General features: G+C 34.9%; 2 protein-coding genes across 3 annotated transcripts in view; both read left to right on the top strand.

The window, feature by feature from the left end:
* LOC121731058 overlaps window positions 1–17,172 on the top strand; it is a 273,136-nt gene that overhangs the window by 193,144 nt on the left and 62,820 nt on the right. For both annotated transcript variants that reach the window (XM_042120377.1, XM_042120376.1), the window contains exons 9-11: window positions 1,187–1,315; window positions 4,129–4,206; window positions 4,783–4,851. In XM_042120377.1, coding sequence (XP_041976311.1) covers window positions 1,187–1,315; window positions 4,129–4,206; window positions 4,783–4,851 — 276 coding nt within the window. The remainder of the gene's footprint in view (window positions 1–1,186; window positions 1,316–4,128; window positions 4,207–4,782; window positions 4,852–17,172) is intronic.
* On the top strand, window positions 9,333–10,871 carry LOC121731060. The gene is made up of 2 exons (XM_042120379.1): window positions 9,333–9,495; window positions 9,944–10,871. Exon 2 carries the CDS (start codon window positions 9,959–9,961, stop codon window positions 10,736–10,738), a length of 780 nt encoding a protein of 259 aa, XP_041976313.1. The 5' UTR covers window positions 9,333–9,495; window positions 9,944–9,958; the 3' UTR covers window positions 10,739–10,871.

The following is a 17,172-nucleotide window of genomic DNA, read 5'->3' as shown; positions in this document are numbered from 1 at the left end:
TTGTATTTAGTCATATTTGCGATACACAATAGAATACGTGCCAGGATGGAAAACACGTTTGATCTGTAAACTATTATACATAGAGTAGAGGAGAGATAATAATAATATGATTAAATAAAAAAAATATGAATAATTATTGATAGGCGCTATTTTTTAACCCCCGACAAAAAAGAGGGGTGTTATAAGTTTGACGTGTCTGTCTGTCTGTTTGTCTGTGTGTGTATCTGTCCGTGGCATCGTAGCATCCAAACGGGTGGACCGATTTTGATCTAGTTTTTTTTTTTGTTTGAAAGCTGACATGATCGAGAGTGTTCTTAGATATAATTCATCATCATTAGCCTGTTCAGTGCTGCACAATCAGGGTTTATCTGGTTCATGAAAGGCCGTTAGCAACTTGTAGTCGTTTGATGGGTTTTATATTTCATTCTAGTTCGTGAAATTTGTAAATATACAATATACGTATACACATAATAATGGAAAGTTGACCTGGTGCTGCAGCATCACCTGGTAATCAATAGGATATCCAGCTACTCGCCAACTTAGAGCAGAGGTTTCGTGTTTGGGCTCATTTTAATATTTACATGCTGCTGCTGCAGCATCACCTACATTCTATAGGAACCGAGCTTCGTATGAACCCAAAGTGGAGGTTTCATGTTTGTGATTGATAGAATATGGTTATTATGAGAATATGATTGTGTTGATAGGAATTATTCTGCAATATTTAAACCAACACAAGTTTAAAAAGTATGAAATAAAATTAAATTAAGAAATTAAAAAAAACCCCCGCCAACTTTACAACAACTTTAAAAAGTAATGAAATAATATTAACTGCCTTAAAGTTCAAATAATTCCTAACTTGTGTATATTTATTATTATAATATTATTTCATTGCTTTTTAAAGTTGTTTGGCGGAGGTTTTTTAAATTTCTTAATTTAATTTTATTTTTAATATATTTTTTTCTGATGTCTGTGCATAATATGTAATAGATGTTGTATTATACAAATCATCGTTGTTTGTTACGTTAGAATAAAAAAAAATGTAAAAACCATCTTACACAACGTATACAACTACATAATAACTATAACCTGTGTATACAATATGAATACTTATTATTAGCAAAAGAGATAGGTAACTAAACCTACAGTATTTGTAACATCTTGGCTATAATCTCTTTTTTGTCCACAGGAAACAATGCCTCCGGTGCTTCGTGGTGAGATGCTGTTGGACAGGATGGGAGGAGGCCAGGCGCGGCTCAACTACGAACAGCTCAGGAAAGACGCACAAGACTTAGAAATACAGATAAAGCAGCTACAGGTAGAGTTTCGAATAGTAGAGTCGAGGGTTCGAGAATATAGAGTCAAAGTTGTTACTTGTAATTTATTAAGCGGTTTTTATTACGAATCTTAGCTTAAAATTATAGCGGACCTATAATGGTCACATTTTGTCATTTCTCATGTTCTAGTGAAAACAAAATAAGGGCCACCACATTCTTTAAGTGCCCTCAAGATTTTAAGCGATTACAGGATAAATTAATGAATAAATTCGATACTTACATTAATTAATCTTAAAATAATGAAAAAAAATTAAAAAGTTTTTAATTATCTTACCGAAAAATCAAATATTGAGAAAAGAAATAACTGAATAAGTAAAAAAATAAAAAGGTGTTGATTTTTTTTTTACTATAATATATGGTATGGCTCCCTCGTTTTCTAATGCACTCTTCCAGTCTAGTAGGTACACTCTCCACAAGGTGAACAATAATGTTTCTTGCGGAAGCTTCTTTTCAGCACGTCAATCAGCTGTCTCTCATTGTCGACGAGTTGGTATGTGCTTCGGACCTTTCGTTTTCAGATGTCCCAAATGTGCTCGATCGTGGGATTCAGGTCCGGACTGTTCGCAGGCAGGCGCAAATTTGGGGGGGGGGGGGGGGGGGGGGGGAGGGGTGTCACTCACTAGTCACTACACAATTTATTTTTATCTGCCTAAAAAAACATGGTTGACAGCTGTCTAAGGTCGGAAACAGTAGCGGTTAGGGGATAACTAGAAAATAATATTTCCTTTTATTATTAGGCAAGATTTTGAAATTTTTCAATTTGACCTTAGATTTTGGGGGGTCATGTCCCCTGTGACCCCCCCTTCGGACCCCGCCAGTTCGCAGGCCAGGGCATGACCTGTATACTAGGTAGCTGACTCTAGGTCTTCCCTGGTGGCTCTAACATTGTCGTGCACCAGGTGGAATCCTGCGCCAACTCGATGTGCATAATATGTGACCACAATATGGGGTCCTATGACCTATCGTTGAGCCGTTATGGATGTCAGTGGAGGCAACTGAGAATGACTAGCTCGGTTCTGCCAGACATAGAGATTCATGTATGCATTTATCTCCTTCACGTCTCCAGACTCTAATGCGACGATCATCACTACAAAATTTCACTTTGCGCTCGTCAGTGAACAACACTCTGTTCGTAGCTCTGCTCTAGCCACTCATATTTCATACGAGATGCTGCCTGACGAACGATAATCGGTTTGCCCGATCTGTACTCATTAAGGGAATTCGTACTAATCGTCTTCTGGAGAACTGCTGGTCCTCGTGTAACCTTTTTCTAATCGTTTGGTCACTGACGTCTGGTCTGGTACAAAACTATCCACTTCAAAAAAATATCCAAGTGGAGAAAGAGATGGTTGCAGCTCTGTTCTGCAAGCTGGCTAGTCTACTGAGATCCAGGTTAGTAGCTTGCGCTTTTAGGGCATTGATGCTGCAAGCTGTAATTAACCAAACTAAGAGTATGTTAGGAGTCAGGACATGCCTTAATAGATAGTTCCGTAGATTCTTTTCATATCAAAGTTTTGGACACGGGGTAAAAATGAATAATTCAAGATGTCAGTGAATACCTACTTAAAAAAGCTTTGCTAACACGTGTGATAACACTATCATAAACCGTCACCCACTTAACAATGCATTTACCCATCAATCCCCAAGCGGCAGCCGGCTGCCGCTTGGGCATTGATTGGGAATTGAAAATCTATTGTGTCTGCTATACCTACGATGAAGGTGTTAAACGAAAGTAATAGCTTCCAACGACAAAAAAGACAAAAAAGACCCTTATTTTGTTTTTTTGACTAGTATTAATTACTGCATCGAAGGTCGAAACCATACCGAAGATCGGTATGGTTTCGACCTTCGATGCAGTCTCGAAATTTAAAAAAATAATTATGTAAAATCAAGATCAAAACATTATGTTCTAATAGTTTTTGTTATTCGTAGGTTCTCATACATAAAATTTAGAAACCTATGCTGAACGTTTACTTTATAACGGCCGAACTCAGAAATATTTAATGATTGCTTATCTTTAATTAAATGGCGATTTTGCCACAATCTCCACACATTTTCTGTCAAAATCTTCATCAAGTTTCATCAATTAAAGTTCATTAATTTAGAAATGGTTTACACTCTAAGGGCCGAACTCAGAGAGATTTAATGATTACTTAAATATAATTAAATGATGATTTTTATTAAAACTCAATATTAAATGAAAGCTGAGTAATCTTTCAATGCTACTGAGTGAGCCGTGGTACCACTTGCACCGATCTGGGTTAAAGATAAATAATAAATAAATAATTATTAATTACAAACTAGCAGCATAAGATTTTCGTAAAACTTCAATTTATATTTTAATTGCCTGCGCGTAAGAAAAAAAACTTCCCAAATTTTTTAAATTTCAGAAAAGAGAAAAGTAAAAAAAAAGCAAAATTTCTTTGTTCCCGAGTAACGCGTGTTAAAATTTTAAGAACTTCTATGGGACAGAAACGCCTTTCAAACCTGTCACTAAATAGAGGCAGAAACTTTAGAAAAACTAAAGTCGTCATCAGCTATGAATGATTTAATTAATCAGTTTGCCGAAAAAAAGGCAAGGATTAATTTGAACTGTTTTTAAAATGATACAGATAATTATGATGAATTTCTTTTAATTTTATGCAAACATTTGTTTTTCTTTTTTGAGAAATCTTTACCCTTCCTAAGGGCCCCCAAACTATACAGGGCCAAGGTACGCTACGCCCCTATATTTTATACCGTGCACACTGCATGTGAAGTTTTCTTATTTCTTAAAAATGTTTACTTTTTTCAGGACGGCCTCGACGCTTTAGCACGACTGCAGTCTCGTAGCCTGGAGAGTAACCACTACAGTAAAGTTAATGAGATACAGGTAAGTGCAGACTTCTTCTTACGGTAATGAGAAGTTTTGACGTAGTACCCGTGGCGTAAACACAAAATATTTCAAGAAAATGATATTATATAATAATATACTTTTTCGACTAGTTTTTTACGTAAAGAAACTGCCGGAAAAGTAATATCGTATTTAAAGAATAATAAGTACTTATATTGTCATAATTATATAAATCAATAATTGCGTAAGGCCCTTATTATACTTTTTGCGTTTATTGTTATGTAGTAACTGTATTTTAAATAATGTAAAACTCTACGTAAAGTGGCAGATTTTTTTTCTGACCGGTTGCTGGAGCGGATATGTTGAGGTAGCGCCATCTACCGTTTTTGTTAGGAATAACGTGCCGTCTACCGAAAAAAAAATTTTTTCACAGTTTCACACCGTTAAAATAGATGGCGCTTACTAAAATTTATTAGACGCCACCTACCGGAGTAAATTATACATTACACCTAGCATCAAAGTGAACAGTTTATTTTTGTAATACATAGATGGCGCTTAGACAAATTTTGTTTTAAATCACTATTCAAATATTTATTATATTTTCTTTTGTTGTAGGAGGAAATTTCGTTAAAGAAATATGACTACAGAGCCACACAGCTCCATTTAGCGGCCGTCAGAGCACAGGTAAGCCGAAATTTTATTTAAAGAAAATATTTTTTATTTTTATTGTTTATTTTCAGCTTAATAATACTTAAATGAAATAAATTATTTTAATAAAATGTGTTTTGTTGGGTGAATAAACGGTTGCAACCGCCAACAGAAGCCAACGAAAAAAGTAGGACAAATTAGGTAAGTAAGTAGGTAATAAATTACGTCATGTTTAACCTAATAATATAGGTTTTAATTTAAGTTTTCTGTTAAAAAAACGTAGTAATTAACGTTTTTTTTAGTATTGTTCAAAATAACAATTTTAAAGTAATTAATGACAAAGCGCATGCGTTATATCTACAAGTTATGTGAGCTTTTATGAATTATCTACTGGAAAACTTGCTCTTGCCGGAAATCAATATAAAATTAAGGTGAATATTACATATTTTATTTCTATTGTCACTGTTTTATTATAATAATAAAATAAAATCTAATGCACAACAACTGCTATTGAATAAAAAAATACGTTACCAAAGTGCTGAAAAGTAAAACTGATTTTATGTGAACTGTACGTAATTTTACGGTCATTTTTCTCAGAAAACATTTAATTTACTTTATCATATTTTTACGTAAGCAAGTTAACAAAGTTTTCGTTAACAAATAATGTTTCAATGAACGGTCAGATTTTCATATGAATGGTGTCGCATTGCGCACAGCCTCCCCCTCCGATCAGTCTGAGACGAGATCTCAAGGTCTGACATAACCTCTACGTCTATTTTCGTCCTTTTAAAGGCTCGGAGAACTGTTTTTCACAGGTGTTTAGTGAAATTTAATAAATAATCACGAACTTTTACCGTAAACGTCGGTTTTTTGTGAAGATGGGCTGGATTTCTATGAAAAATCATATGGTGAGTGCTTGTTATTTTTGTTTATTACAGGAAATTATTCGTCCTGCTTACTTTCTAGGCGAAAAATCTATAAATAGGTATGCCTAATGATGTAGGTCGGGGATAAAAATAATTTCGATCTTGAGAAAATCTCATTTACTTAAAGTTATTTTCATCGCACCTAATTTCTTTTGTTTCGAAAGTTGGGAAATGTATTCAGAAATAAAAATTACGTAATTTCGAGCAATACTAATAACAATAATTAAGTACTTATGATTTTTTATATTAAATTATTTATTAACTTCAATAATTTAAAATACTTAATAATTACAAAATATGATAGACGTACGCCTATGGACTCGCGCACGAAGGGTCCTGCACCATTATAGAGCAAAAATAGTAAAAAAAAATATTTTTGTATGGGAGCCCCCTTACTTATTAATTTTATTATTAAATATTAAAGTAAGTATACCTAAATATTAAATATAATCAATACCATGATGACAAAATAGGTACCTATGCAAGTGCCAATCTGTTGTCATCATTGATACCGAGCAAAAAATGTATGAAAAATCACGTTTATAGTATGGAAGCCCCCCCCCCCCCCCCCCCCCCTAATATTAAATTAATTTTGTTTTTAGTACGTATTTATTTATTTATTTATTTAACATTTATTGTACACAAGAAACTTATTCTAAAACAATTGACATGGAAAGACGACACAAAGGAACTGCTTATTTCTAAAGAAATTTCTTACAGCAGCCCTATGAGGAGAGATATGACATGTAAGAAAATGGACAGAGCGTGCACAATCACAAAATAATTCTTTAAGTCTACATATAAGAAAATAATATTAAATACTTAATTATAATAATAATACATACAATATTATAATCAGAATAAATAATATACAATACTATAATAATTGAAATAAATACAGAATAATTCGCCTATAATACATACATACTATATGTATATTTAATAACGGTATTTATATGGATTCTTGAAGATAATGCTCTTTTAGTTTTCTTTTGAATGAACTGATAGTGGAGCTATCGCGAACAGCATGAGGAAGCGAGTTCCACAATCTGACTGCATGAACGGTGAATGAGTAGGAGTAAAAGTTGGTACGATGCAGTGGGAGGGAAAGGTTTGTTCTAACGCTGGATCTACATGGGATATGGAGGGGTCGGGAAAAATTGAATCGATCAACAAGGTAGGAGGGAGATAGAGGATTATACAGGATATTATACAGTAAGCTAAGGATATGGGAATTGCGACGGAGACGGATAGGAAGCCACTTGAGTTTTGATCTAAATCCAGATATGTGGTCAAACTTTTTTAATCCAAAAATAAAACGGATACAGAGATTCTGCAGGCGTTCTAATTTTGTCAATAATTCCTCACTCAAGTCTAAGTAACAAGAATCGGCATAGTCGAGGATAGGGAGAATGAGGGTTTGGACAAGGAGAATTTTGGTAGGAATGGGCAAAAAATTTTGGAGGCTCCTCATCATGTGCAACGAGTGGTGTACCTTTCTACTGACTTCATTAACCTGAGGTTTCCAACTGAGATTACTGTCCAAGATGATCCCTAAATTTTTAGCTGAGTCAGCATAGTCAATAACAGTACCATCATATATGACTGGAGGCACATTGCGTAAGTGTTGAGTCGTGTATTTGCTGCCAATTATGATGGCCTGCGATTTTCTCGGATTTACAAGCATACCAAAAGATCTGGCCCAGTCGGCTATTTTATGTAGGTCGATATTAATGCCAGCAATCGCAGAATTAATATCATCGATGGTACAGTGCCGATAAATTTGCAGGTCGTCTGCGTATAAATGAAAATTTGAAATGATTAGTGTAGCAATAATATTAATAAAAATAGAGAATAGGAGGGGAGAGAGAACGCCACCTTGAGGAACACCCGCTTCAATATCGCACCAATCTGAGGTGGCCTCATCCGAGCGGACACGTTGCGAGCGTCCTCGAAGGTAGGTGTCGAACCAGTCTACCACTGAGGGAGATATGTTAAGGGAACGAAGGATGGAAAGGATGATATCGAAGTCTACAGAGTTAAATGCGCTGCTGTATTTGTTGTTATAGCGGCCATAGAAATACATAATCAGTGAATTTCAACCCTCTAGCTATTACCGTTCTTGAGTTACAGCCTGAAGACATACAGACAGACAGACAGACGGACACGTTTTGTTATTCACTTTTCTCTACAAGTCCTTTTAAGAATTTTGGCACTAGCATACCAACGTGGAATTTCGCTAGCCAAAGGAAAGGCTCAAGGAGAAACAGCATAGGTAAGTCATAATTTCAGTAACAAAAATTACCTAGTCAAACTAAGGATTGACGTGGGAGAGCTATGCTTCGGCACGAACGGGCCGGCTCGACCGGAGAAATACCACGGGCTCACAGAAAACCGGCGTGAAACAGCGCTTGCGCAATGTTTCGCCGAGTGAGTGAGTTTACCGGAGGCTCAATCCCCTACCCTTTTCCCTTCCCTACACTCTCCTGTTTCTTTCCCTACCCTCCCCTATTCCCTTCCCTTCCCATCCCTACCCTCCCCTATTAAGTACCCTATTCCCTCTTAAAAGGCCGACAACGCGGATGCAGCTCTTCTGATGCTGCGAGTGTCCATGGGCGACGGAAGTAATTGCTTTCCATCAGGTGACACGTTTGCTCGCTTGCCCCCTTATTTCATAAAAAAAAGGAACTGCTATTATCTAAGGTTGGGTTGCACCAGAGGCGTGGTTATAGTTAAAGTTAAATATGGCGTCCAAACACCCCATATTCTCATACGACATCTATCAATTTTTCCGGTTATAGTTAAGGTTAAAGTCAAAGTTAGTTGGTGCAACCCAGTCGAGACTTTAAGCCGTCTGAAGCTAAAGTTAGGTTATCAATAATCATTAATGTTTATAGTAATAAGTGTCATGCTGTTTTAATGGTTTGTGTTAAGGAAAACCCGTATTGGATAATAATAATATTATGTTAGATTGCTTGTTTGTTGAAGAAAAAAAGCAATGGGACAGCAAAAAATGGAAAGGGCGTAAGCGACAAAATGGTTTTTGTCGCGTAATTTAAAAACCATAAATACATTTCATATAAGCTATGGGCAAATTAAAGTGTATGCTTTAACCAATCTATGTACTAATTTTGGAACCTTAAATTAATCTCCTCTGTGAGCAAAATAGGAATCCCTTTTTTTACAGAGGTCTTTTTGATTGATTATTCTGTGTTATAAAAGTTGACCAATCGTGATATGCTGTGGGTATTTCAAAGACGACATGATGAATACTGACAATGAACTTTAATTTCTTAGCTTTAGTCATTGCTGAGAAAAATCTATATCGCTATAGCCAAATTATCAAGGAATAATAAAAGTGTCGGCTTTCGCCTATCGGATTTTAACCAAAGCGATACTTACGATCTGATCCAACAATATAATATTTTAATTGCTTATGACTCTTAGGGGACTACAGTCTTAAGTCTACACTAAAATATTTTAATTGATCTCTGGCCCGACTGGCTAGTGGCTACGAAAAGTGCTACGATTTACCTACGACTTTGACATTCTCTTTTCCCGCGCATTCACTAAACGCAGCTAGTAGCTACCGGCGCCCCTGGCGGGAAAGTTTAGTACCACTTTGCGTCATGTAGCGTAGCGTGAACTAGGTCGTAAACGGTGCTGTGTTTGTCTATTTATTTGCATTTATAGAGACAAAACCTTATTTATCTAGTAATTTTATTGTGTTGTTTTACTCGACAAATACTAGAAGGTAAGTCTTTCATACTTTTACTCGCATTATGTAACATTAAGGTCGATAAAAAGAGTTTGTGACAAAGTGATAAAATTGACTGCCAGGCGTATGTTATGTATTAAAGATAACCCGTAAATTAAATCAGAAATTCAAGTTATTTACGAGGTTTTATCTATTACAACAAATTTTCGACGAAAACTATAGTAAACAGCTGTTTTAGTGTTTCGTGTCATAACCTAAAATTATTGTTTTTAGTTCTATTTTCATACATCTGAAACGAATATTATTTTTACTATTGTCACTTTTTATTCAGCTAAGTAGATATTTATTCTTATATTGAAACTTTTGCTCTACATAACAAGAGAAATGCTTGTAAATAAAAGAATAAATTAAAAGGCGGGAAATCATTGACAGTTTACGAAGTGTTTGTGTTTACTCAACATAATTCTAAGGTTATACTTTTCAGGTGCAGAACTCAAATATGAAACAAATTGTCGCTAAAACCAGCAAGAGATCCAGCTTCATACCAGATGATGACAGTGTGCGATATAAGTTGAACACTCAATACATTAATAATACAAAATTGATCAAGACTCCAAGAAAACAACAGGAAACAAAAAGCGAAGAGGATAATATTCGCTATAAGTTTCCACCGTCATCTAAGTTAAAAACTATTGAAAAACCTAAACCGAAACCCACAATTAAGGTAAACTTTTGGAGTAAAAAGCCAAATGTTAGCCGTTTACACAAAAATGATGTTAAAGAAAGCAGCAACAGGCGCCATACGATCAGTGGTATTATGAGTGATAATAAATCCAAATCAGCAGTAAAAGTAAGGAAACGGGTATCATTCCTGCCAACACCAGTTTTCAGCGACAACCACATACCGATGGTCACCGTGCCAGATGACCTAACCATTCAACTCAACGAGGAGGAGGCTAATGATTTGGGCGCTGATTTAAATGAGAAGAACGTACAAGAAGCGCCAAATAATACCAGAAGTGACACAAACAAAAGACAATCAAAAAGTTTGAACATTCAAAGCAACACCAAAAGTACTAGACGCAAACCTAGTTTTGATAGTGTCGACAGCAGAGTAGGAAATGAATATGAATTAGAATTCTTTTCTAAATATGTTGTCCAAAAACTTAGACGAATGGAAACAAACCAGCGTATCTATTCTGAAAATTTGATCAACACCGTCCTCATGTTAGGGCAACTGGGAAAACTTAATGTTAAATCTAAAATAGCTGAAAATTAATGTATTTATATATTCATTAATAGTTAATTATTTACATTGTCAATAAAAAATTGAGAGTTGACATGAGTTGATTTAAGTTTAGTGTTTTATGGCCGTTCCCAATATTTGATCTATCTCTGGTTTTGCCCTACTAGAGATAGGAATAGCTCAGATTAGATATTAGAGACATATATTTTATGTCAATTGTGAGCTATTCCTATCTCTAGTAGGGCAAAACCAGAGATAGATTAAATATTGGGAACGGCCGTTAGTATATTTTGTAACTGTTTGCTAATGCAATTGTTCCTCGTTACTTACATATTTAAAATAATTTGTATACAAGTATAAGGAAAAATATCACAGAGGCCTTTAATATATTAAATTAAATTAACAATTTATATAAAGTAAAACATGCATGTGTTTTAAAAGATGTTTTATTAGATAAATAATTATCATGTATTAGTAACTTATTGGAATGTCTCTTTTCAGTTAATGATTATTTCAATAATCAATTAATTTAGATTGATAAATAATATCAATTTTAGTGTGATTTGAAGTTTGTTTTTTGGCTTTCTAACATAAAATTTCTAATTGTTTTGAACAAAAAGTATGCATCATGTTGTTCCATGGTTACATAAAAAAAATTGTTTTATAATTTTTACTGGCTATATTGATCGTTATTATGGGTCGCTGGTAGTTTAGATGTAAGGAAATGTTTAATATTATAGAGAAAATGACAGTTATGTATAGTGTATATGTGTAATGTGTATAGTACCTACTATTTTTTGTACAAATATACATTCATATCCCCAATTTTCTAGTAGAATGTAGTATAGGTACTGCAATACTGTACCTAATTCTTTTGTATACATATAAGTAGCCCTTTATTTCTGAAGATACTGTTCATTTTGTGTTGCTTAATAAGCATAATATTTTCTATTTCTATGTACTTCTAAAAGGAGGTTCTGAATTCCTGGGAGGTTTTATACAATTAAGTAAATTGATTTTCTTCATCACTTTATTTCCTCCTCCATATTATATTTATTGTTAACAACTATAATAATTTTTTTTTTGATAATTAACATTGAATTCATTTGAGCACGTCTTGTTGTTTTAAAACTTTGGGTTTGTAAATAATTATAAAGATTTGTTTAAAGGAAGTGGCTTTAACAAGTTTTATTAATTTATAACTAGGTATCATATTTTATGCTACTTACATAATGTTGAAATCAATTAATTGCTTATTTGCTGGTTCATTATCAACAATGATTTAAACAATAAAGAGTTGTTGAAATTAAAGTACATACTATAAGGTTTAGCTTACTTGTTAATGTTATTTTGCATAAAAATTACTTTTTTTCTTCAAATTATTTTACTTTGCAACAAATACTTAGGTCATGCTACCTTTCAATAGTCAAAATTATTATGGTGATGATATTATTTTGTGCTGGGATTAAGTAGACACTTTTGCTATTAGGCTTGCGACTTGCTTTGCCAGTTGAAAAAAGCTATAAGTATTGTTTACTATTTTTTTAAATCACTTGAAAATGAATATATTGAATGTTATATATTTCTTTTGATTTAATCGTTATAAATTTGTAGATATTGTAGGCTGCGCACTAGTTTAAGATCATTGGAGGAACTGGAGCATTTGTACAAAATTTACCAATAATATATATAGCTAAGCTGCCAATAACATGTCAGTCTGTTCGCGATCTACCAATTATCAATCAGTTTGATCACAGATAGCCAATAGCATTCTAAGGGCCTGTTTCACCACTTCCTGATAAGGCTATCCACCAATTAACTTGACAGATCAAGTATGGAGAATCTGTCAAAAAAGTTGTGAATTATATATTATTAGGCACTTTATCAGAAAGTGGTGAAACAGGCCCTTAGTGTGCCCCCCACCGCTAACTCCTGGGCCCACCAAAGACACCGAAAAACTGCCTCTTCCCTTTCCTAGTGATCTCAAATTTGTGCGCGACCTATACATTAAATACAATAATTAGTTCATGTCATATGGATCATGTTGTGACCCACTTCTCGGCGTTACCAGGCACATATTAGGTCACATACAAATTTTATTATAAATGGTGCTGTAATTTAATTATATTAATTATACAGGTGTAACATAGCGTGAATATTTTAGGGTCTGTTTGTGCCCCATGTACACGGTAAACTATAGTTTACTATTGTGATAGTAAAAGCGCTGTGAGAGATTTTCTTGTAAGTTGTATGGGCAAGCAAGAGCCAAAAAAGTCACTCTTTCAGCGCTGCTTTCAAAGTGAACATTATTGGGGTTGACTAAGACCGCAACGCGACGCGTAAAATATGGATTTGACAGATTCGCAACACGTCTCACGCAATTGAAATCTGTCAAATCCATGCAAATGAATGCCGCGCCTCGCCTCGTCGCGTTGTCTGCGGCCTGCCTGAATTGTCTCTTACAAACTCTGAAGTATTATCACTCTGTTACACCCTGTAGTATGTCTATTAGCGACCGTTCAAAGGACCTATATTTTAGCCTTACTGCAGCACCTCTATCGTGGGCATCGCAGACACAATAGATTTTCAATTGTTATGCGGCAGCCGGCTGTCGCTTGGGGATTGATGGGATAAGAAGCGTTAAATTAAAATAATATGTTGGCCAAAACGAAATAAAAAGTCGCATTATCCATTGCGATCTTAAAAACGTGCGGGACCCATACCTCACTAGCTATTTTAGTAAAAGTTTAAATATCCTTTTGTTTTCTGATTTATTTATAGTCAATTGTAAGATTAGTAACTAAAGGTGCTCTAGTAATAAAGTAACTTTATTCCAATATTAATTAAAAATTTAAATTCCGATGTTTCATAACTTTAAAGGTTAAGGCACAAACTTTTTATTTAAGTTTTTGTCTATAGGTAATAATTGTTCACTTAGTTCTATGTAAATTATGGAATTGCAATATGTATTTTATGTTCATTTAGAAACTAATAAAAGCATAATAACAATATATATTTTTTTGTTTTCTATTTATATATTCATAGTAAAGATGTACCTAGCAGCTTGTAGTATGAACACACAGAAATGGATCTAGTTCCATTTCCGTGTATGAACAGCTGCTACAGGATTTAAAAAAATTAATGGTGTCGTCAAAAACAACATTTGTTTGACATGACACTTAAATTTTCTTACTTGTGTCCTACCCATAAAGTTAATATAGGTACCTAGCGGAATAGAGCAACAATCTCGAGCTGTCAAACGAAACCGAAATTGGTTTCATCTTCATAATTTTCAGTGCAAAATAGGTGTACGTATACCTACACTTACACAAGCATGATTGAACATGATTTCTTTGAGATTAAATTGTCAACGTGCGGCACGTGCCGACTGGATGTCTAAAAAGAGTGCTGCTGTCATGTATGACACGTCTCTTTTTACCCCGCAGTGTTACTGATAGTGACATCTCTCTTGCTCAGGCCTTTGTTTCTCTATACCGCTAGGTATAAGTACTTATTAACTTTATGGATGACCATAAAGTTAATAAGTACTTATACCTAGCGGTATGAACCAGTACCATCGCGGAGTGTAAGCAATAAGGAGAAAGAAGCTTCTGCTAACGTTTAACTGATTAGTAATTAACTAGATCTGTGATTTTTTCCTTTACGTAGGGAACGATAAGGCAAGATGGTCTAAACCAGCTATGCTCAACCTGCGGCCCGTCGGGTTTTCAGTGGCCCGCGTGATATAAAACTATTTTGAAATCCAGCCCATTGGCGGAATAGTGCAAACTCGTCGTGAAAGACTTCTGAAATTTTTCCACTTTTATATCGTTACTTTTAAAGATCTTTATTTTTTACTCTAAAAAATTTTGGTTCCGGCCCGCGACACCAAGACCGCAACATGTTTAAAAAAGGTTATCGGCTCCAACGATTTTCATGAAATTTAGTATATAGGGGGTTTCGGGGGCGATAAATCGATCTAGCTAGGAATCATTCCTAGAAAATGTCATTCATATCATCGGATACCGAGCAAAGCTTGGTCAAACAGCTAGTAATAATTAACCTTGGAGCGATTTTTTACCTTCCATCCTGCGACCTTCTTGTCAAGTGATATTGCGTCTGTAATAGTTCATACACGTCCCTCGGGTTAGGGACGACATTTTACAAATGACATACAGTCCAAGCACGTCGGGTAATTGAAATAAAAACCGCTCAAGTGCGTGTCGGGCCACGCGCAATATAGGGTTCCGTAGTACCGCTAGTTTTTGATAATTTTTGTATGGTCAATGAATGTACATTTGTAACGTGTTTTACAGTACTAATAATATCCGAAGTGTCCGATTACCGGACGACTAGCAACAGCCAATAATATCATCTTAGTTACGTTCAAAGGAATTTGAACGAAAAGTTCCTTTATACTTCGCTGAATACTTTTTTTCTAGTTGATCGACTATAATTCAAAAACTTATGAAGTCTTCTTAGCCGTGATAATTTTCCTTTTAAATTCAGCAATATTTCCTACTCTCGTGATTTTTTTTCACATTTCCAGAAGCAACCGTTTTGCTGGCAGAAGGGGGGACACTGGACTCTTAACGATTTTTCCACTTTAAAACTTAATATTTCCCAAACGGATCCCTAAATTGGAAAATGGACGACCTCTGTGGCTCAGTGGTGAGCGCGTTGGTAGCTCAAGCCGGGGGTCGCGGGTTCGAATCCCGCCGATGGAACAAAAAGTTTTCAATGTTCCCGGGTCTGGATGTGTATTAAATATGTGTATAATATAATAAAAATCTTAAATACATGTATAGTATAAAAGTATTAAATATATTTCCATTGTCTGGTACCTGTAACACAAGTCCTTTAGGTACTTAGCACGGGGCCAGACTGACGTGGTGTGAAGCGTCCATAGATATTATTATATTATAATGATCTATGAATACTCATAATATTTTTAAAAAACCTATCCATCGACACCCGATACAATGGAGTGGACGCGAAAAAAAAATATTCATCCCCGCTTGATGTGTAGAGAAGGTACCATAAACAATATTTTTTTAAGATTTCATGTACCATTTTGTCGGCATCATTAATATGTGCATTCATAATATTTCATGTTAAATTACAGCTTTGTAGGTCCTATAGTCTGAGCAAAACCGCGGATAGACAGACGGACAGACCGAAACTATAAAGGAGTGAGCACACTGAGACGGGCCGTGCCGGGGCTCAACGCAAAAATCCGCCTCCAAGCGGATGCGCGTATCACACACTGTGTCCTTTTTTTTAACGCCAAGAAATGCATTTACGCATTCCGCGGGGGACTAGTTAGGTATGTGATGTGTGTGCTTACTGCTTAGATATATTATGTTCTTACTTCCTAATATACGCTACAGACTTCTACCTATTAATATTAAAATATCATAATTAATGTACTGAACTTATACGTTTAAAACAAAAGAACTAAGTAACTTAATGTCTCTCCGCTCTCCCATAAAACACTGACAAATGTAAGAGACGTGTATTTTGTGACCCGAATGACCGACTTCAAAAGATTAATTCTACCCATTCAGTATATTGCACATTATCTTAATTGATTGTAATAGATTGTGGAATAAAAATCAAATTATCGACATCATAAATGAAAACGTAAGTGGATAAAGGGCGTACTTAACTAACAATTTGAAAATTTTCGTTTTTTAGCATCAACGGAGGCTTTAGGATAGGGAAAATTATTTGAGATAATATGAGGATTGAGGACTTTATGTACAGTAGATATTATATTAGTTCAAATAATAAGGATGAAATGAGCATTTGCTCTTATGTTATAAAATCCGCTCATCCACTTCGTCAAATGTGAATGTGTGTCTGTTTGTCTGTTGCGTCTACACTCTACAGTACTCTTTACTCTTGAACTGTTGAACCGACTTCGATGAAATTTGGTATAATATATACCAAATTCAACGTAACGTAAAAACGTATTTTTATACCGTATAAAGATACATTGTGTTACGACTTACGAGAAGACATAAGATATTGCAGGAGTAGCTATTTTGTGGCGTTTTTTTAAGGCAATATTGAATATGCGGAAATTGGAAATAAGTACGCGGAATTTGTCGATGTACGCTGTACCTAGAATCGTAATTCGTAGAAATTCTACGATTCTATTAGATATTGGAATTTTGAGCGAACATAAAATAACATAGTCGGCTCGCTGATGTACGTTGTAAACTATAATAATTATGCTAATAAAATATTGATCCGGGCGTAATATATAGCGCGTTATTTTGGGTCTCTAAAACCTGTCATCCGTAATTTCAGATAGCAGCTTTTAAGGTCAATGGGCTCACAGGCTGTATGTTAAATATCATTAAAAGTGGCCTTTTCGCCCAAATTTGTGGGAGCAAAAGTTAATCCCAGGTAATTGTTATAATTATTCTATTTATTTCTTTAATAATTTATTGTGCACAAGA

Source organism: Aricia agestis, chromosome 10, assembly GCF_905147365.1.
Source record: "Aricia agestis chromosome 10, ilAriAges1.1, whole genome shotgun sequence".
NCBI lineage: Eukaryota > Metazoa > Arthropoda > Insecta > Lepidoptera > Lycaenidae > Aricia > Aricia agestis.
This window is presented reverse-complemented; position numbering and strand designations above follow the sequence as displayed.

Coding starts and splice junctions, on each gene's coding strand:
- LOC121731060 (XM_042120379.1), top strand. CDS start 9,959: ATGAAACAAATTGTCGCTAAAACCAGCAAGAGATCCAGCTTCATACCA.